Here is a 23,296-nt window from a genome sequence, read left to right on the forward strand (position 1 = left end):
ATGAGCTCGGCAATATCTGAAAACAAATTCTCATTTTTGTTGCTCACCATATGTTCATGGGTGCCACCTTCCTGCTGCCCTATATTTTTTAGTTGTTTTCTCAAATCAGAGGACTCTAAGAACAGTGAAGACCAGCATCTTCCAAGGGTTGTTCTATTGTACTTTAGGGATGAATCCATCACATGAATTCTCTCTGAATGATGGTAACTTCCTCATGCAAAAAATTCTTAGGAGGTCTCCTTTAAGAATTTATAAAAAGGGACCATTCTGAGATTAACTGGATTCTGTGTCTGAAAAATATTCTGCTACTACTAATTATTCATGGATCTTTGTTATTAGTAGGTGGTGGTGATGATAGGGAGAGTAACTTTGATCACTTGCTGCTCAGTCTCTGGCCAGAGGGTGATGCTCAGAGAAAGTATCCGTGGCTGTTGACACACTGAGGTGAAGAGAGGAGCACTTGCAAGTGCTTCGCAGCAACCATTACACCTTATGTGATGATACAGAACAGAATCCGGTCATGGTTAGCCTGCTGTGATGCTGACGTGTGTCCATCTGAGAACGCTCAATCAACAGTCAAGCTAAAAAATCAACTTGTTGCTTTCACCTTTTTATTGACAGTATAGCCAGATTAGAGAAAGGATTTGCTGGATTCAAATTAATAAATACAATAATTTAATTGTAAAAGGAATCAGTCTACTTAGAAGTTATAGCAGAAATTGCTACAGACAATGGACTCTTGGCATGTAATCTGCTTTTTTATATATAAGAGAAGGGAGCACAGAAAGAAAATTGGATAGTCCAGATACACCTGGTTGAGATTAGGGGTTACGCAGAAAGAAAAGCAAATGTACTGATTGTCCTTTTGAGATAGGACATTAAAAGACATTAAAAATTAAAGCAATCAGACTGGGTAATTAACCTTAGGCAAAGGAAATAAATATTTGGCAACATCTTGCTTTTAGCTGCCAAGCTGATTTGGTTACCCAAGAAATTTCAAATTTGCAAAAAGTGCCGTTTCCTATTAGATGAAAGGCAGGCTGGGTATCCTAGGCAGGCAAAGGTAAGAAGGCTGCTGTCTGGTGGGCTCTCTGTAGCAGCAGCGACCTCTGGCCCTTGAAAGCAGAATGGGATGAATTTAAGGGCCATTCTTAGCATTACATGGAAAAGGGAGTTATAAACCAAGACGAAAGAAGAGAATGGAGTCAGTCATAAGAAGAAAACTAACAGCATAAGCAAGAACAAGTGGGAACCATGAAGAACAAGCACTTGTATCTCTCAGCCTTTTCCATTCTTCGTGTCTAATGAGGCAAAATGACTGGGCAAGGACTTCAAAGCCAGTTAAGTTGAGTGAAAGGATACAACCCTAGACTGACTTCCCAACCAAGATGATGGTTTCGTCAGTGTTACTGAGGATCTTGTTACTGCCTCAATATCATGTACTTCCGAGTACTTTGTCAGTACAGTGGAGACGTTCAAATAACAATTATGACAAGTTTCAGGAAGGAACCTATTGGCCACTGTAGCCTTGGGAAGTAAAGACTATGAAAAGAGAGCTCCCCCTGAAGACAAGGGATGCAGATAAATTCAAGACCTTAAGAACAACAATAAAAAAGATAAAAGAGTAAAAAAAAAAAAAAAGTGAAGACAGTGAAACAGGCACATTTTCTTGCTTTTGCTGAACAAGGGCTTGAGGACTTTAGGCTAACAATGGTTTAAGTGGTATAGATAAGCTTTATAAAACATGAAGGTGGCAAAGTTCACTTCAGTTTTGCTTTGATGTTTAATTTGCTTCAAATTTCAAATGCTTGTGCTTGCAGTAACTTCCTAAAAGCAGAAGTAGTGTTCCCTTTTATTGCCTTAATAAAGCATTCGCCCCTTTGATACAAATGATATTGACTATACTATCTAACGGCTGAGCTAGTGGCACAAAACGGAGATGGTACTTCCTGCAGCAAGGTCCCTGTAAATCAAAATCTGAGCTTTACGTAAAAATCTTATTTATAAAAAATACAAGACCAAGTACAGTGAGAATGGAGCCTGGAGCCATGGGGCTCCCTGCCTGGGCCAGTGGAAGTGGCTTTTGCTACAGTGCTTGCTTAATGGCACAAGTGAAAAGCTGAATAAGGCAAACACTTGAAGAGGCAGTTTTTTGTAAACTTCTTGGGGTGGGGGGAACTTCCTCTGTTGGGACAGATGCTGATTTGGGACGGCTAAGATCAGGTGTGACGCTGGGCTGCACTTGTGATACATCATATTACAGATGGAGACAGCTCCTGCTGAGATCAGTTCACTTGTTTTAGGGGAGAGGTTATCACTGCAGCTTTCTGCCTTTACTGTTGTTACAATGTGGAGCCTCCAGCTGAGCCCCCCACCCCCCCATGGAGGCAATCACCTCCAGAATCTTCCTAACTGAAAAGATAAAAAAATAAGCTAAGTCATTCAAAGTTTCCTTAGCTTAGACCTCTTCAGAACCCTACATTGATTACTAAGCAACTTCGTTAGCTGTGTGTAGCTCAACAGGAACTTGGACTAGAATATGGATTCCCGCTTGGTACCTAACAGTAATAAACTATAATGACACTAGGAAAACAAACAGATCTTGAGGAATTTTGGCCTCTTCTCATGTTCTCACTTGGAACTTTCCAGCTTTCGTGACATATTTGACTCCTTTAAATGGCTTATATTTCTCCCCATACATGTCCAAGCGGTTTACTTTTAAGCCTGTGTCAAAAAGAACAGGTAAGGAAAGGAACAAATTATTTTCCTGGCCACAGCAACCAACAATTACTTGTTTAGCAATGAACATTACCCAGTATATCTGACATTAACCCAGTGTCCCTTCTACCATTTGGAAGCAATCTCCCTTCTACTATTCATGTGTTACAGCACTGTGGGGGGATGTTTTTAGTTTAGATTCCCATGTGGGCCAGGAATGTCTTTGAAGGACAGTCCTTCCTGTGAGTATGAATGACTCCTTCCTTCGTGCTTGGATGAGGAGGGTCTGGTGGAAGAAAGCTGTGTGAAAGAAGGAGCTCTGCAAAATCATCGTACCTGAGAGGATGGCCCCACAGCCCAGGGTGGCAGGCAAACAAGCTGTTGTTCTTTCTAAAGAGGCAACGCTCCTACCCTCTGAAGCTCCCGAGAGCTGACCTCAGCAGAACTCAGTTCACCCTTAAACACAAGTCAAAACTTGTCCTTACCAGAAATAGCGAGCTGCTGAATCTTGAACTGTATGTTGAGACTTGGATTTTCTTCTGGCTTGGGTGCTCCAGACTGTAAATTTACCAGTCCTTTAAGACTTGGGAGCTTTTGAGGAGTAATTTTTCCCACATCCCATGTTAGTACCTTAAAAAGGCATAAAAAAACAAATACGATCTGAACCATTTGCTAAGCACAGATGTTCAAAAGGCACCATAAACTTCTGTACAGAATGAAGTATAGTGTCTTGGAAACAAGAGACCTGGGATCTTCATGGGATTTTACCACAAATCAGTTCTGTGACTCTGAATGGCAAGGGCAGAGAACCAACATTTGTAGAGCATCTACCTACTTTTGGATATAGCACTGCGCTTAGCACTATTTATACGTTATCTCAAAGAGGCCTGTGATGTAGCTTTTGTCTTCTTAAAAAGAAACTGAGGCTCAGTGGTCAAATGACTTGCTCAAGGTCACACAGCTAGTTTAGAGGCAAAGTTGGGATTCGAACCTGATCTGATTTCAAATGTTCTTTCTACTATACCACCTTCACTGTAAGTCTCTGGGCCTCAGTTTACTCTGCTGTAACATGAGAAAATGGAACCTAAATTGGTGTTTTTTAAACTTTTTAGCTTTCTTTGGTCAAGAAAAATCTTTAGTTCAGAAGCTCAGTACTAGTCAAGAAAGTGAGACTATTACAGTTGAAGCCAAGGTGATGGGCCAGGGATCTGGAGCTCTGCCTTCATTTCTCAGCCCTGGGTAATCTCTGGGGAGATTCTTCAAATCCTTAGAACAGGATTTTTAGACAGATGATCTTTAACATTCAATGATTTTATTTAAAAATACGCCTTTTCACTTAGCAGGCAGTTGAAAAGAATCATACTTTTTACCCAAGCAGAAAGCTGAGAGGAAACCATCTTTTATAATTTCTCTGAAAACCCATTGCTAAAGGCACATTTATTTTATATGGTGAGAAGCAGCTTTCCTAGCCAGCATCCCCTATGGAAGAGTATGAACAGTGCTTTTAAATTAAAAAGAAAGTTTGTAATGATCAATTACTACAGAAAATTTAATTAATACTAACTTCTTATATCCAGATACTGTTTTTCTCTTTCTAAAAAGGTTTTTACATCTTCCTCAGCGAATATGTCTCTAGATTACCAATGGATGAAGAAAGGCACACTCTGAAGGGTAACAGAATGAGTCTCAGCAGCAGACATGGGATTCCCTCCGCAGCCAGGGGTGAGAGCACAGCTCAGTATGCTCTCCAGGTCTTGTTCGGAACTTTAAACCCTTCCTTCCACCCTCCCTGCCATCATAAATAAAGACTGCAGAAACATTTGCTCACTCTTGATTAGAGGGAGCTGTACCTTGGTAACTGGATCAAATGTATAGCTGCCTTGTGTTGGCGTCAGGTTCATATTCAGTACAACTTTTGGCATGTGAACTGTTACCGTGATTCCTTCAATAGTTTTCCCCATATTCTGCTTTGGTCCAATCGTAATATCAAATCTACCGCAAGAACTGTTCTCCTTAAAGCTGATGCTATGTTTCACATACACCGGTATTGCCACTAGACTGAAAAGAGAAAGACAGAACCACAAACATAATTAATGGTGTGAGATAGCTCTTGAGAGAACTGGAAATCTCAGTCCAGAGTATCCTACTCTAACTCTGACTCCACTATAGGGCCATATACCCCCTAGAACTGGAGACTCAGCATTCACTGGTACTTACCAGAGGGTATGAGTACCACCACACGAGGAATCACACAATTTCTGAGCCACAAGTATGCACATTAAGATAGGAATCAAGACAATATAAACTGGGGTGCCTGGGTGGCTCAGTCCTTAAGCATCTGCCTTCGGCTCAGGTCATGATCTCAGGGTCCTAGGATTGAGCCCTGCATTGGGCTCCCTGCTCAGCGGGAAGCCTGCTTCTCCCTCTCCCACTCCCCTTGCTGTGTTTCCTCTCTCGCTGGGTCTCTGTCAAATAAATAAAAATCTTAAAAAAAAAAAAAAAAGATAGTATAAACAACTGGGGCAAATAGACCTTGTTTGAAGAAATTAAGATCCCACAGAAAAGATAATTTTAAGTTATCCTAAATAAAATAGGTCCTATGTGGCTAGAGCCAAGAAATAATTCCTCTGCTTCTGAGTCCCATCTGATATTACCCAAATACCTTCTGATATTTTCAAGGGACAAACCATTTACAACCCATAATTCCAATTCATTTAAACCTTAGTACACAAAAGGGTGACCTGAAGCCAGTTAGTTGGGAGATAGCCTAGAGAGCTGGAGCTCCTTCTGTCAGCTCTAAGGTCAACAGAACACAGTAAAATTATGGCATGGGTTCCAGGTTTTGCACAGCTAATGCAAAGTCAAAAATGCTTGCTTGTTCTCAGGTATATGTTTTACTAGTCTCTTTTACTATTACTTTATATTCTCATATTTAAGGTATACTGATTATTTTAGATACGTATTTTCACCAGTTCTTCCTGGGTTTCCTGGTGAGCCATAGCTAATAGGGGCAGTGATGAATTCAAGTATCCAACTGTCCGAATGAAAAAGGTAAGGTGGCTACCCATCACAGATACATGATAGCAGATTTCTAGCTGATGCATCAACATACTTTTGTGAGCTGACACGATAGGATATGAGCCGGAAATTTCCATCTGGAGGAATGAAGGACAAAACTCTTTCAGATTCCCAGCGCTTAAACCGGATGCAGGGGTGGAAGCTGACATCATCTAGAAGCCGTGGGTTCTGCCAGGAAAACAAGAAGGCAATATTCACAGAATGCATGGAATATGGCAACTTTACTTAGATATTTGAGAAATTAAATACTCCCTAAGGATAAAACAGTGATGTTAAGACTTTGTTACTATGGCCACAGTAAACTTAATAATAAACTTAATGGTTTCATAAGGTTTTCAAATATATCTATTTTTTTTTTAAGATTTATTTGAGAGATAGAAAGAGAGAATGCATGTGTGAGGGGCAAGGGGCAGAGGGAGAGGGAGAGAGAAAATCCTCAAGCACACTCCCCACCAAGCATGTAGCCTGATGTGAAGCTTGATCCCAGGACCCTGAGATCATGACCTGAGCCAGGATCAAGAGCTAGCTGCCTAACTGACTGAGCCACCCAGAAGCCCCCAAAATATTTTATACATGGGACAGGACAAGTTAGCATCAGAACTCCATTCTCTTTTCTTAGTAGTGTATCATGCTGAGTCTAAAATAATGCAAAAGATCAATGACCTTTCATACCAGCAAAGCAAATAATAATTCAATAAGTGATTTGTGAAAGCCAGCCAGATGTTTAAGCCTCTTCTAACACACTCAGGAGACCTCTCCTCAACCTTCTATAAAGGCCATGCTCATTACCTAAGCCACTGTCTTGGGAAGCTGGCTAAGAATATTTCTGAGATAGGTGGTGCCTGGGTGACTCAGTCAGTTGAGTGACTGATTTTTGATTTTGGCTCACGTCATGATCTCAGGATTTTGAGATTGATCCCCACGTCGGGCTCTTGGCTCAGCAAGGAGTCTGCTTGAGACTCTCTCTTTTTCTCCCTCTATCCTTTCCTCTGCTCACGCTCAAGTGTGAGCTCTTTATCTCTCTCTCTAAATAAATCAATCTTAGAAAATTTCTCAGATAATCCTTATAATCTAAGATACAAACATCTCTCAGTATTTATCATTTCATTTAGTACTTCATATATAGAAGGCATGCAAAGAGCTACGTGGCAGGAGAACAAAACTTACCATGAAAGAAAGAGAAAGGTCAGGCATTCCAGATAGCTTAATGCAAGCATCAATGACCCCCTGAATTTCTGCAAAGACTGTAGATCCTGAAGAAAGAAAGAAAGTGATAAAGTCACTGGACTCTGAGTCTTTACTAGAGAAATCACTGTATCTGAGGTAATGGAGACACCTTCTGGGTGTCAGACATAATGAAACTTACACATTTACTAACAAGTTAGTGGACAGGGGATCCATTACATTGGTTATGACAGCTTCTTCACTAAGTACCATGGCCCACGCCTAACTGGTAGGACTGTGGTAATTCTAAGGAATGTCAAAACTGCCTCTATCTTTGTGGAGTCAACCTTATAAGACTGCTGGATATGAAATTAAAGTATTTTGGGGGTGCCTGGGTGGCTCAGTCAGTTAAGTCTTGACTCTTGGTTTCAGCTCAGATCATGATCTCAGGGTCATGAGATCGAGCCTTGCCTTGGGCTCCATGCTGGGTGTAGAGCCTGCTTAAGATTCTCTCTCCCTCTGCCTCTGGCCCTCTCCCCCAACTCTTTCCCTCTTAGAAAAAAAAAAAAAAAGTGTTTGAAGTTAAAATATTTTTTGATGGATGGGGCACCTGGGTGGCTCAGTGGGTTAAAGCCTCTGCCTTCGGCTCAGGTCATGATCCCAGGGTCCTGGGATCGAGCCCCACATCGGGCTCTCTGCTCTGCAGGGAGCCTGCTTCCTCCTCTCTCTCTCTGCCTGCCTCTCTGCCCACTTGTGATCTCTGTCTGTCAAATAAATAAATTTAAAAAAAAAATATTTTTTGATGGAATTTAAAAATAAGGAAAATTTCTCATTGAGATAGACTAAGCTGTTAACTTTTAAGAAATAGGAGCCATTATTCCATAATAGTACAGCTATTACTCTGTATGATGGAATTTTATAATGAAAAGGGTACCCATTGAAGAAAAGATACTGGCTATTAATTCACGAAAGCTGATTTTCATACACCAACTAGCTGTATGACCTTAAGCAGATTACTAAACCCTTCTGAGCCTCAGTTTCCTTAGGTATAAAAATGTGAGGGTTGGACCAGATGTTTTAATAGAATTTTATGGTTCTAATACAGTACTGCTGTTTTGTCTGGGGTCTTTATTACAAGTACTGCATATACAGTGGTAGCAAAAGTATGGTGCATGGCAGATAAACAATAAATGCTGAAAAAATGGGAAGAGGGAGAGGCATACAGGGTAATAGCTAGTTTAAAGTGAGGCAGCATGAGATCTGATTTACAAAGGTTTGGCAGATCTCAGCTAGTGGTTATGAAAATTATATGTAACCTCTGGGCAAAATAAACAGATTTTTAAGCCATTAGGAAATGAATGCCTTTCTGCTGAAACCACACTACCAAGGGATTTCAATTTTCTATTCAGCGTATGTCAGCTCAACTGTTTTCCCAAATAAGACCACATGCATGCAATTACCTGATTTATCTATAATTGCATCTATTTCTTCAACGACATCAAAATAGGCTTCATTGTTTGTGTACTTTACCCCAGCCCGGCGCCATGGGATGTTGGACAGCTGCCCAGTGGGGAGTGTGTCCCCAACATTACTACTGCCTGGAAAGCCGGAAAAAGAGAAAGCAAAGGTAATGCATAAAATGGTGATCCGGAAAGCTATTAACAGGGGTGCCTGGCTGGCTCAGTTGGTAGAGTGTGTGACCCTTGACCTGTGGATCATGAGTTTTAGCCCCACATTGGGTGTATAGTTCACTTTAAAAATGAAAAAAGAAAAGCAATTAACAGGAAAAAAAAGAATACTATAGCTGCTTCTTTAATGTCTGGGTTTTTCTTCACTGAAGTTGTGGACAGTTTCCAGAACTGTTAGGAGATATAGCCATACCAATATGATCAAATTTCTAGAAGACAGAAATAGGCCACGTGGTCCTCTATGTGCCAAACCAGGTTAAATTCATTTACTTATCTTTTGCTTCCTGTGTGTTAACAGTAACCTAACCTAATTCCAGTGGCTCAACAACAAATCTCGTCCTGCAGCCACTGATGAAGAAAAGAGGCTAGTTGTTTTAAAACCTGCCGATAAAATGTCTCCACTGAGAATACAGAGTGCTAAGTAGGCCCTTTGGTATTCAGCTTAAATTCTACATGACATGCTGCCAAGCAGGCCTCAGCAGAGTAACTGGATGAAGAACGCACTTTGGCCTTTTCCCATTTTAAGGTCAGCACACCCATATGGCTGCAATATGGCTAATGTTTAATATCTGGCTAATTTACTGGTAAATTGACATACGTCTGAAAATCAGTCTGGTTGTCCAAAACATAACCTTGAGCTGTGACATATTTAACATTTTGGTTAATTTACATTTCCAACTCAAAAGTAGTACATGCTCAAAAAAGTAGTACATAACACATGGAAAGTCCAGAAAAGGGGCTAAAAAGAATCTAGCTTCCTATTACCAAAATACAACTACCATTAACATTTTGGTATATTTCTTTAAACATTTCCCTCATAAATAAGTTGCACTTGTTTTTTTTGATTTTGATAAGTTTGCTTTTTTTCCGACTGCACCTTAAAATAGAGTTGCAATCATACTGTATATATAACTTTACAGTCTAATTATGATGGTGTTTGTTTCTCCAAACATTTAGCTTCCCAGAATTTTCTAAAAGCACTGCTTTCACCTTCCTGTTCAAACTTACAATGTTTCCACACTGACTTTATGATAAAAACTAAATATTTAGCTGACTATTCAAGAACTTCCTCAACTTAACTCTTAAGTTTTAGATCTCATTACTCAGCTAAAAAAACAGCTCTGTTCCTGCTAAATGAATTCATACAAATCAACATTTTTCATTTTGTATGTGTTTTTTCTCATATAGTTCCATCTACAAAATGCTATTATTCCTCCCGCTCTCCCTAAATTCTGCTGCTTTTCGAGGGCCCTGCACTTGGGCCAAGCACCACAATTCATTTACTGAACCATTCTCTTAATTCCATAATGCACTGCCTTAATAACCTATATACTTTCATTCTGTATTTTAGTAACTATGAAATACATGTTTATTTTAGAAATTAGAAAGTATACAGCAAAAAAAAAATTAGAAAGTATAGAAGCAAAAAAAAAAAGTTCCTTCCTACATAAGGAACCATACGTAGTTCCTTAGCTGGAGGTGGTCATTAGTGAAAACATCTTAGAACTTTTTTGTCAGTATGAATGTTTAATTAAGAGAAATTTTTATAGTTTTGTAGAGTTTTTGGTAAATTTTATTTTTTTTCCATTTAGTACTATATTATCTGTACTTTCCAGTGGCACTGTATTGTTCATAAAGTATGGAATTGCCTTTTATAATCTTATATTATTTACATACTTTAATTTTTTTCCCCCAATCTCCCATCCAAAGTGTAACTTTTAGGCACATACACTCCATCTCATCTTTCCTTGAATTTCTCCCAGTGCTCAGCCTTATACAGAAGATGAATAATGCTTTATCATAGGCCTCTCTTGCCCTATTTTTAGGTCAACTATACTTGGAGAGGGGTTTAAAATGGTAGAAAGTGTAGCTGGTGTGGCATGTAACATCTGACAGTAATCTTTTTCTAGAAGACTTCAATATTCTCAAAAAATACTGTCATCTGGACGTACCTATTTCTACCTATACTCAAAAAGCAAACAAAAATTAGAAACTTGTAACACAAGTACAAGGCCCACAATGCATAAGATCTCACAAATAGATTAATTTCCTATCTCTTTTTGGCTTAATAAATCTTCTACATGTATAAAAGAAAGACTTGGAGGAGACAATATGTCCTCTGTGGTAGAGAGTCTTAAATTTTCTATTTCCTAGTAATTTGGGGGTAGTAACAGTTTTATACTGGGTAGCCAGTTTTATAATGCTATTTATTAATTTTTATTTTTCTCCCAGCTTGTATTGAGAGACCACTGACATATTACATGGGGTTAAGTTTAAGGTGTACAACACATTGATTTGATACACTTATATACTATAATGATTACTGAGTATAGTGTTAGTTAACATCTTCATCACATTATATAAACTAATACTAATTTAAATAGTAAAATGGCAGTCTATAAATAGATTAGATGTTCTAAGTAGCCTCGCATATAGGCTTCCCTTTTATAGCTTCACTATATTAGCTTCCTTAGGATTAGCAGGGAAAATTTATTCAGTTATATTATTTAGTGTTAAGTAATAGTGATAATGTTTTTGTGGTCTTTAATAAAAGAGTAATAATCAAGTTTTCTTTATCATTTAAGATCTAGTTTCCTCATGAAAAGAAATACACATTCATTTTAACAATAGCACTAACTTTAACTCTGACCAAATTGGACTACCTTAGTATCTGCAAGATCATAAGCAACAAGGAGTTGTTTATAAAGTTTTAATTGCTCAGTTCCGAATGCAGCATGTTTTTACCTTACCTGTAATAGAGTTGACGACAGAACGGAGAATTGTTGGTGGTTTAATCAGTTCTTTCAAAATATTAGATTCAGTAGCCAGTGGAAATCCATTGTCTAACATTTCTTCCAAGAGCTCATATACAATGACCACATTATCCTTAATTGCAGCTTCCGAACACTCACCAAAGTAGTCCTTAACAAAATGTACATAATATTGCACAATGGAACACATGAAGAAAGGCTTTCTAAACACCCTGTTCAGAAGGATAAACTTACAGAGGCATAATTCACTGATTAAGATCTTGAAAATATGTCAGAGTTAAAAAAAACTCTATAGTTCTAGTCCTCAATATTTTCTCAATATTTTTAGACTAAACTGAATTCCTATTATATATTAATCCAGAGAGGACTTTGAAACATCAAACTAGGATGTGAACTATAAACTTAATTTGCCCTGATTAGATACCCCACAAAACACCGGTATATTTTCAATTATTTGGTACACTTAGCAAGATAATAAAATGTAAATATTAGAAGATTACATAACCAATAAAAATCCTGGGACCATTCAAGGAACTGTATGTAGAGGGCTTTACAGTTTCCTGATGACATAATCTGTAATACATATAAATATGGTTTCCATGACCATGAGATTACCAGGTTTTACTGAATGGAGTAGCCATGTGCACTGCTGTGTACCCTACAAAAAAAGGGTTCATGAATTTAAGCTTAGTTGAAAAGAAGAGAGAGACCGAAGACACATCAAAAGCTGGATAATTAAAGAATATGATTAGGTGTCCCACCCCCAACTAACTTGAGTAATTTAAGTTCAAAAGAGTTGATGAATAACCAACCTGAAAAGTGTCAGCAACTCGATGTAGGAACTCAATTACAAAGAGAGGGGGCACTTCAGTCTGTATGACAGACACAAAGAAGAGTTTGTCCCTGTATATACTGATGAGGTAGTGATGAGGTGTTGAAATGACAGGTGGTACATTTTCAACATCAGCAGCTTTCTCTTGAGCTTCAAAGAAATAATCACAGACCGACTGGCTCACAACACTCTTCCAGTGCTTCTCCAGAAATATATCACCGGAACAGTTTATGAGAAATAGACTGTGGATCATTTTCTGGGGGGAAAAAAGTTTAAATTTAGTGTACATCAAAAAGTATCCTTGTATTATTCTGACACCAAAACCAGAGAAAGGCATCAGAAGAAACTACAGACCAATATCACTCAAGAATAGCTGTAAAAATCCTTGACAAAATACTAACAAACTGAATCCACACCATATAAAGATTATACACCAATGGGATTTATTCCAAGAATGGAAGATTGGTTCAACATATGAAAATCAATCAATATAACATACAATCTACACAAAAGACAAAATAATGATTTTAAAACATGCAGGAAAATCATTTGATAAAATCTAGCACCTGTTTACAAGAAAAACAAACTAGAAAAAGAAATATTCTAACCTCAAGAGAACATAGCATCTGTGAAAATCCCATAACTAACATCATATTTAATGACTACAGATTAAAAGCTTTCCCCTTAACATCAAGAATAAACAATGGTGTTCACTCTCCTCATTTTTATTCAGTATAGTACTAGAGATTCTAGCCAGGGCCATCAGGCAAGAAAATGAGACAAAAGGCTTCCAAAATGGAAAGGAAGAAATAAAACTACCTCAATTTGCAGATGTTAAAATCTTGTCTATGTAAAGTCCTACGGAACACACACACACACACACACATGCTCACATGCACAAAATCATAGCTAATAAACAGATTCAGCAAGGTTGCAGGATACAAGATTAATACTTTTAAAAACCAATTGTATTTCTACACATTAGCAATAAATAATCTGAAAATGAAATTGAGAAAACAATTCCAATTACAAGAGCATCAAGAAGATCAAAATATTTAGGACTAAATTTAACAAAAGAGCAAGTACATTGAATAGTATTAGAGCATCATTAATATAGAACAGTACAGAGCACTATTAGTATACATTGAGTAGTATAGAACATCACTGCAAGAAATTAGAAATTAAAAGTATCTAAAACATGGGAAGACATTTCACATTCATGGATTAGAAAACAATATCATTAAGATAGCAATACCCTCCAAATTGGCTTAAGAGTCAATGTAATCCCTACTATAATCCCAGCTGCCTTTTTTTTTTTTTTTTTTTGTGGAAACTAACAGGATGGTCCTAAAATTCATTTGGATATGAAAGATACCAAGGATAGCCACAACAATCTTGAAGAAAAATCTGGAGGACTCATACTCCCAAATTTCAAAACCTGCTGCTACAAACGTACTATGTGATACTGGCAGAAAAGTCATACAGATCAATGGAATAGAATGGAGAATTCTGAAATTAACCTTTATATATATATGGTAATTGATTTTTGATAAAATTACCAAGACCATTCAGTGCAAGAGAGAATAGTCTTTCAGCAAATGGTGCTGGGACAACTAGATTCCCACATGCAAAAAAATGAATGTGGGGGCGCCTGGGTGGCTCAGTGGGTTAAAGCCTCTGCTTTCAGCTCCAGGTCATGATCTCAGGGTCCTGGGATCAAGCCCCGCATGGGGCTCTCTGCTCAGTGGAGAGCCTGCTTCCCCTCTCTCTCTCTGTCTGCCTCTCTGCCTACTTGTGATCTCTGTCTGTCAAATAAATAAAATCTTTAAAAAAAAAAAAAAGAATGTGGACCTCTACTTACGTCATATACAAAAATTATCTCAAGATGTATAGAGGCCTAAATATAGGAGCTGAAACTATTAAAAACTCTTAGAAAAAAGGTATCTATTAAGTCCTTATGACTTTGGATTAGATAATTTTTTAAGAATACACCAAAAGCACAAGCAACAAAAGAAGAAACAGATAACCTGTATCAGAATTTAAAACTTTTGTATTCTGAAGGGCATTATCAAGAGAATAAAAAGACTCCCACAGAATGAGAGAATAATTGCAAACACATATTTTATAATGGACTATTATCCAAAATATAAAGAGAACACTTAATAAAAGGGCAATACAATACAAAAAAAAAAAAAAAACAGGCAAAGAATTTCAAAACATTATTCCAAAGAAGATATACACACAAATGATCAACAAGCACAAGGAAAGGTACTCAACATCTTTTCAAATGTAAATCAAAATCTCAATGGGGGAGCGCCTGGGTGGCTCAGTGGGTTAAGCCTCTGCCTTCGGTTCAGGTCAAGATCTCAGGGTCATGGGATCGAGTCCCCCCCCCGTCGGGCTCTCTGCTCGGCGGGGAGCCTGCTTCCCTCTCTCTCTCTCTCTCTCTCTCTCTCTCTGCCAGCCTCTCTACCTACTTGTGGTCTCTCTCTGTCAAACAAATAAATAAAACCTTTAAAAAAAAAATCTCAATGGGGGTAACATTTCATATCCATTAGGCTAGATATAATTAAGATGCAGACAGTAACAAGTACTGGCAAGAATGTGGAGAAGCTAGAACCCTCATACATTGTTGACAGAAATGTAAAATGGTACAGACGCTGTGGAAAACAGTGAATTCTTTCAAAAAGTTAAAGGTAAGAGTTACCAAATGACTCAGTAATTCTACTCCTAGGTATAAAACTAAGAGAACTGGAAATGGTTGTCCATACAAAAACTTGTATATAAACGTTCCAAGCAGCATTACTCAGAATAGTCAAAAAGTGGAGACAACTCAAATGTCTATCAACTGATTAATGGGTAAATAATTTTCTAACAATGGAAGATTATTCAGCCATAAAAAGGAATGAACCATGAAAACATTATGCTTGGTAAAAGAAGCCAGACACAAAAGGTCACATATTATATGATTTCATTTTATAAAATGTCCAGAATAAGCAAATCTACAGAGACAGAAATTAGGTTAGTAGTTGCCAGGGGTTGGGTGGGAGGGAAGAATGTGGAGTTAGTGGTTATGGGTTAGTTAGTGGTTATGGGTTTGCCATTTCTTTTTAAGGTGATAAACATCTGGAATTAGAGATAATGATTATGCAACTTTGTGAATATACTAAAAATATACTAAAAACTACTAAACGGTATGCTTTAAAATGATGAGTTCCATAGCATGTGAATTATATTTTGCTTAAAAATATTCTTAATAGGGCGCCTGGGTGGCTCAGTGGGTTAAGCCGCTGCCTTCGGCTCAGGTCATGATCTCAGGGTCCTGGGATCGAGGCCCGCATCGGGCTCTCTGCTCAGCAGGGAGCCTGCTTCCCTCTCTCTCTCTCTGCCTGCCTCTCTGTCTACTTGTGATCTCTGTCAAATAAATTAAAAAAAAAAATCAAAACAAAACAAAACAAAACAAAACAAAAAAATATTCTTAATAACTGTGACACATGAATCTACTTCCAGGTGGATTAAACATAAATGTGTACAATTGTGCACCAAAAACATGTGTAAAAATATACTGTTATAGCGAAAACCTCGAACTCAGATATTTATTAACAGTAAATAGAAAAATAAACTATAGTGTACTATGAAAATGAATTATTATACAGCAATGAAAACAAGCTACTGCTACATGAAGCAAATATGGACGAAACTTACAAACACAATATTGAACAAACAAAACCAAATATAATATGATACATACAGTATGATTCTATTTATATGACATTCTAGAACAGACAAAACTAATCTATGGTTTGAGAAATCAAATGCTATCTTTTATGGAGAGTGGGGACAGTGACTAAGAGGGGTATGGGGGATATTTACCAAGGTGCTTGTAATGTTTTATTTCTTGATCAAGATGATAGTTACAAGTTGTATTCATTTTGTGATAATTCACTGGGTTTTACATTGTGACATGTAATTTTTTGAGTGTTAACTACATTTCAAATAAAAAATTTATTATCCTTGCAAATGGGGGACAGTAGAAAACTATTTAATTACCTTAAGATGTTCCCTTCTTTTATGTAGATAAAGGTGTTTAGCCTAGTGGTCCAGTAATTCAAAATTATGTATTATCTAAGTATAGTCCAACTGTAAAACATTTAAAATGAATACATACAGCTTCTCTGAGAAGATAAATCCCAAAGAGGAAAGGAAGACTTTACAGAATGGATTCATTCAGTTCATAAAATAATGACACCAACCTGACCAGTTCTTTTGAGAGCAAGTCATTTATTTTATGAAAGCAGCTGACATTTAAGGACTATCTGGTAATGATTTCCCCTTCCTGTTTGGCACATGTTCAGAAGTTTTTACATAAATTACTTAATTACTAAGTAATTACCAATTACTAATATGTGTTTTAGTAATTACTGTATTAATAACTATGAATGCTGTTAACATTTTTACGTTCTTGTTCATTAGAAACAAACAATGTTTCTTTGTTCAAAGCCATCTCTATTGAGCCAAGCAATCACTGTGAGTTGGCAGCAATAAACCCTTAGGCTTTGGACCTACTAAATTTTTCTAGGTTAATACTGAAACTTGTTAAATTTTTCTTCTTTATCTAGTCAGATGCTTTAACAGGTTTGCTTTGTGTCAGCCTTATATTTCTATTTGAGTGTTAAGTAGTGTCACTAGAATACAGACTTGTATATAGAAGCTACTGACTTTAACTATAACCTCTGTTGATACACTTAAAAAAAAAAAAAGAAACAGGAATATCCAATGATAAGATCTGCAGCTAAATTTATATTATAACACATTTTCTTAAAATAAAATCTCATCTAAAATATGAAGTATAGCTGAAAGGAGAACACTGTAACCTACTCAGAGATTCAGATTTGAGCACTTCAAGTGAGCCAGCTATGGAATATCGTATTCTTTACAAAGTTAAATTTTTAGCTCTATTCCAAAATTTTTTATTCATTAAGAATAAATAAATTAATAATATCTAAAAGATACTGAGTACTTACTGTGGGCCAGGCACTATGCTAGGCAATTCCCTACATTATCTCACTGAATCTTCATGACTCAATGTTATAAATATTGTGCTTACCCCCGTTTTACAGATAAGATCATGAAGTCTTAGAAATGTTAAATCAGATCACACAATAAGTATAAGAGCTAGGGTTCAAACCCAGGTCTGGGTGAATCGTGGGCTCCTGGAGACTAATTATAAGTACATACATAATTATTAGGAACATACTCTAATGCTGCACTGTGCAACAGAATTTCCTGCAGTGATGGATATGTCTTGTATCTTCTCTGTCCAATACAGTATCCACTAGTCATAGGTGGCCACTGAACACTTGACATATGGCTAATGCAATGGATGTACTGAAGTTTTAATTTTCACTAATTTAAATGTATATAACTACATGTAGCTGGTGGTTACCATATAGGACTGAGCAACAAATATGCTCTTTGGGTTTATAATTTAAGAAGATCTGATGGATGGGCTTCTTAATGTAGTTAGAAGCCAAAATGTGTTCTAATAAATTATTTAGAGCAGGCATTATATTTAAAAGAGCTAACATAAATTAGCTTCTTAAATCATTCATCCTATAGAAGGTATAGTTCGTATGGATCTGTGGAACTCTGCTGCCACAGTATTCCCTAGAAGAACTGCTTGTTCTTGCAGCAAGTTCTTGCAGCAAGTGACTTCACAGTTCCTTTATTTTGGAGGCCAGGTTCCAATTCATCCTCTTAAACTGGTGAAAAATTCTTTCCAGGAAGTTTGCACCAAAGTTGTTTTTGTTGGCAATAGTTCTAATCTCTGAAGAATACAGCAAGTTACCCGCCATCTGGATTTGCTTCCTTAAGGCTCCGATGAAAGCATAACACTTGTAGCTCTCAACAGTGCTTAGCTTTAAAACCCACCTTACCCTTCTATTGTGAGATAAGAGAGCTTATTTCTTCTATTCCTTTATGATCAAGAGCCTAATGCATATAACAATCAAATAAATGTCACATGTGGCAGTGTAAATTAGCCTGTTTCTTTAGTTGCTTATCCTTTTAATAGCTGCAGTTACTCCTTTCATCATTCTAATAAACTTTCCGGGAAAGCTGCATACTCACTGCAACCACAACCATCTTTTTGTTTTTAGTGACTTTTGAATCAGAAAACAGAATGCTATCAGCTTATGTTAAAGCCATGTGAGAAAGTTCCATCAGAACTTTGCATCTTAAATATTTCATAAATCCTTCCTACCCAATGTTGAACGGTCAACCTGATGATTCATAAACAAAGCAATTATAGTACAAATGGTCCCTGACTTACAATTTGACTTAAGACTTTTCTACTTTATAATTGTGCAAAAGTGATATGCATCCATTAGAATCTACACATTCAATTTCGAACTTTGATTTTTTCTGGGAGAACGACATAATACTCTTGAGATGCTGGGCAGAGGCTGCAAGACTCAACTCCGTCAGCCACCTGATCACCAGAGTAAACAACAAATACATTTGCAAACCATTCTGTTCTTCACTTCAGTTTTCAACAAATTACCCAAGATATTCAACACTTAACTATAAAATAAACTTTGTGTTATGTAGTTTTGCTGAACTATGGGCTAATGTTAAGTGTCCTGAGCGCAATTTAAGGTAGGCTAGGTTAAGCTATGAGGCTCAGTAGGTCTAGGTCTATTAAATGCATCTTTGACTTACAGTATTTTCAGGACATAACCTCAGCATAAGTCGAGGAAGACCGCTAGTCAAAATGTCCTTGGAATAATGTCTCAAAAAGAAAATGTATTCCTTTTACATAAAACAGAACAGAGGCATAGAAGGAAGGGCCGATAGGCAAGGTAAGAGAATGAGACCAGGGAAGAATCTAGCTTCTCTGATTCTCAGGCAGTATTTTGACCATTTATTCATTCAACAAGTAGTTTTATGTTTTATATATGGTAAGTAATAGGGATAGAAAAGTGAACAAAGTCTCTGAACTCAGTTTAAAGTTCACCAAATAAGGCAAACAACTTAATACAGTAAGAAGGAATTCTTATCATGATGGGGGAAATACAGTGTCCTTCAAAATTCCACAAATCTTTGAGGTGAGAAAGAACACAAGTAAAAAAATCCAGTATAGGGGCGCCTGGGTGGCTCAGAGGTTTAAGCCTCTGCCTTTGGCTCAGGTCATGATCCCAGGGTCCTGGGATCGAGTCCCACATCAGGCTCTTTGCTCAGCAGGGAGCCTGCTTCCTCCTCTCTCTCTCTCTGCCTGCCTCTCTGCCTACTTGTGATCTCTGTCTGTCAAGTAAATAAATAAAATCTCTAAAAAAAAAAAATCCAGTATAAATTTAGTAATTTTAGGAGGTGAAGGGAAGTGGCGAGATGAGCCTGAGAAGGAGATAAGCGGAGATTGGTTGACTTAATTCTCAGTGCAGTTTTTCATGGTTTTAAGCAGGATTCTAAGCAGGGAACTCATGAAATCCGATTTACAGTTTTAAGAGAAATTGTACTGTGGAAATTGAATAACAGGACACCAGTTCAGAGATAAATTATGGTAATGGCCTGGACTACAGTAGGGATGGATAAAATAAAAAGATAAGAGAACTATTTAGGCTTGAGCAGATTAGGTGGATTTGGGGAGACGAGACGAAAAATGAGGCACTTAGCCCTGGTCCTGTATATTGACCCAATTCTGGATATATTTGACCCAAATGGATATATTCAAAAGACTATTAGATATGTAGGTCTAGTGATATAAAGAGAAGCTGAGTTGGAGACACACTAAGGAGTAAACATGACTTTTTGTTAATGGGAATTATAGCTACAAGGAGAAAAAAAACTACAAAGAGAGAATGTACTAACTAAGAAGACAGCTATGGAAAGAACTCCAACACCTGAAGAGCAAGTGGGTTAAGGAAGAAGGCCTTAAAAAAAAAGCTGAGAGGGGCGCCTGGGTGGCTCAGTGGGTTAAGCCGCTGCCTTCGGCTCAGGTCATGATCTCAGGGTCCTGGGATCGAGTCCCACATCGGGCTCTCTGCTCAGCAGGGAGCCTGCTTCCCTCTCTCTCTCCCTCTCTGGCTGCCTCTCCGTCTACTTGTGATTTCTCTCTGTCAAATTAATAAATTTAAAAAAAAAAAAAAAAAAGCTGAGAACATGTGGCCGAAGAGCAATAAAAAAGGGTGGGTGGGGGTAACGATTTTTAGTAACCAACGTTGTGTTAACGTGTTTCCAGAGAATGGAATACTAAACATTTTAAATGGCACAAAGAGGTCAAGCTACAAGAAGAACTGAACAAAAAAAGAAAAAAAAAAAGAACTGAAAATGTCTATTTTTTGTTTTGTTTTTTAAATTAACTGCTGAGGGCTTTTTCAGACTCCCCTTCAATCATATCCTCCCCCATAAGATTTTAATATCTCCTTATGCACTATATATATACTGTTTTATAAATAAAGATTATGATTTTTTCTTTTTTGCACCTCACGAAGCAATTTTTGTCCCTATTGAGAATTTATGATTTAACACAGAGGACATTGGTGATCTTAGCAAAGGTACTTTTAGTGATAGTTCAGTAGAATGCAGGAACAACACATGGGCTAAGAAATAAATAACAAAAAGTGGGAAAATCAGAGATAAAGAGAGTAGATGATACATTCAAGAACTCTAGCTGTGAAGGGCATGAAAAGACATGAAAATAAATGGGAGTATTTCACGCAGTTAAGGAAGAATATTCCTAATTGCTGAAGGAAAGGTCTGAGTAGAAGGGGAAAGATAGATAATGTAGGAGAGGAAATAATTTAAAAACAAAAGATACTGATAGGGTAAGCAAGGATGGTACTGGGAGACTAGATGAAAGGATATGCCTTCCTTAGTAAGGGACACTTTTCTTCCTTTTTATTTTTTAGATTTTATTTATTTATTTGAGAGGGAGGGAGTGTGAGAGAGCACAAGCGGGGGAGAGGGAGAAGACTGGGGAGAGGAAGAAACGGGGGTGGGGGGGCTCTGTGCCAGGACCCTGGGATGATGACTCGGGCTGAAGGCAGCCACTTAACTGACTGAGCCACCCAGGTACCCCTGGACACTTTTCCTCTTTAAACTGGAAGGGAAGAAGATTTGTACATATGGTTGTAGGAAGATGATTGCTTCTAATTTCTCTGTGTAACAGGTGAGATCATTTGTAGAGGGAGAGGGAATTCCTCTTCTCTATAAAAGCCATTTGCCACTCATGCATTGAGATATTATTGGGCTGCTTAAAAAATATCTATTCTGCAAGTAACTCCAATAGCATATTATGGCGAATGTTTAGAAATATTGTAAAAATCCTAAGATTTAGTAAGAAAAACTAACCTTACTACAAAGAGAGCTTCCCTACCAAAGATATGTAAATTTCAGGTAATTCCTCATTAACCTCATTCCCCAGCTTTTCCTATGGTCTCATCTGAAAGTGTTCTCCTTTCTCTCCAAAACTAATCCTTCCATTTGTAATTTTGACCTGACTCCATTCTCTCTCTTCTTGCGTCTTATCTCCACTTTCTTGAATCTTTAATCTTACACATCACATTGGTTACTAGCTTTCTGTCCCAAAACACAATGTGCCTTGTATTCTTTAAAAAAAAAAAAAAAAAAAAAAAAAACCCGATCCTCTTAGGGACTTGACATCCTCAATAATCTTTTGGTTCCTGCTCCAAATGATGAAGGATTAGGTTACACTTGCAGTTTCTCCTACCAGTTACTAAGTGCCTTAAAGCCTACTGGCCTAACGACTTCCTAATTCTCAAATCCAGCTTCCTAGCCTCAGACTTCAACTTGCTCCTTTGGCCCTTGCAGCATTTCATGTCATTGATAACTTTCCCCAAACCAAACCAAACCAAATACTTCTTACCTTATTACGTGAAATATCACCTGATTTGGTTCTTACCTCGAAAGTTTCTTTTCAGCTTACTTTCCACCCTTCCCCCCTGACCCCCCTTAAAATCTTTCTACCATCCACACCTAAGCCACGGTTTCGAACTGGATATATCCCAAGTTCCACAAAATTCCTCTTCCTCATGTAAGGTCTCCTAATTTTAATGGCACCACCTTCTTAATCATATAGGCTATAAACTTCAACTTCGGGCACAATCCAAATCCAACAAATCCAACCGGCCACAGAGCTCTTCACTTTTCCATACTCCGTTTAGATTCCTGTCACCTTTCCTGAAGAACTGCAACATCTTCCTCACGGTATTCCCTACCCCAAGCTCATTCAGGTGCCACCCTCTAACAGGGTATCTGTTCAGGTTAGTTAGGGGTTTTGTCTTCCAAATCAGAAGCCTGGAGCTGACGTCCAAGCTGTTGGAACTCCAGCTCACCGTGCGTGACAAGACCTTTTTCCCGCGCCGAAGCACGGAGAAGGACCCCAATAAATCTGAACCTCTTGGGCCTGGGACCCGAGAAGGCCAGGCTGCAGGTGCACCTCTCCCTTCCGGCCCTGCCGGCAAGAAAGCCCGGAAGGCCGAGAGAGAGGCGCGGTCAGCATCGGAGACTCTCCCGCAGCTCAGACTAAAGTCCGCAGCCCCAGCTATTCAGCCTGCTCCCCAGTTTTCGAGCTGTTCCCTGTCCGCCGTCTCCCCACCTCCCCACACTCACCCCGACACCTGGGCCAGCCACTGATTCGGCGCCAGGTCCACTCCGGACCCCGGCGGAGGCAGCTGAGAAGGCCGCGAGGACCCCGCAGCTTGGTTGCCCAAATAGATTGCCTGCCTAACAGCTTCAAAAAAAAAAACCACCTGGGGCTACAGTACTGCAAAATTAAATAAGCGGAAAGACATAGTATGAGAAGAAAGATGTCTCGTGAGGTTTAGGATCTAGATCTTTCAGATCACCCAGAACCTAGAAAAAAGGGAGGTTTCGCACTATGTGGACTCAGGCGCTCGTACGCAGCCTAACTCAGTCTGGGGTCCCCCTATTGCCGGGTGGGCGGGGCCAGAGAGGGGCTGGGCCAATGGCTGTGGAAGGGAGAGACACCGAGTGGAAAGAGTCAGGAGAGGCGGGGTTCGGGGAGA

At 38.3% G+C, this 23,296-nt stretch overlaps 1 protein-coding gene across 1 annotated transcript; it reads right to left on the minus strand.

Annotated features, from left to right (window-relative positions):
- Positions 1 to 594: 594 nt before the first annotated feature.
- On the minus strand, positions 595 to 23,264 carry AP3M1 (adaptor related protein complex 3 subunit mu 1). Its single transcript, XM_082717327.1, has 9 exons — positions 22,881 to 23,264; positions 12,232 to 12,507; positions 11,399 to 11,570; positions 8,421 to 8,558; positions 6,964 to 7,049; positions 5,831 to 5,964; positions 4,569 to 4,776; positions 3,204 to 3,348; positions 595 to 2,724 (listed from the first exon to the last, which is right to left on the minus strand). The coding sequence occupies exons 2-9, from the start codon at positions 12,502 to 12,504 to the stop codon at positions 2,624 to 2,626; spliced, it is 1,257 nt and encodes a 418-aa protein (XP_082573453.1). The 5' UTR covers positions 12,505 to 12,507; positions 22,881 to 23,264; the 3' UTR covers positions 595 to 2,623.
- Positions 23,265 to 23,296: the final 32 nt, after the last annotated feature.

Source organism: Mustela nivalis (assembly GCF_964662115.1).
Source record: "Mustela nivalis genome assembly, chromosome: 2".
NCBI classification, from domain to species: domain Eukaryota; kingdom Metazoa; phylum Chordata; class Mammalia; order Carnivora; family Mustelidae; genus Mustela; species Mustela nivalis.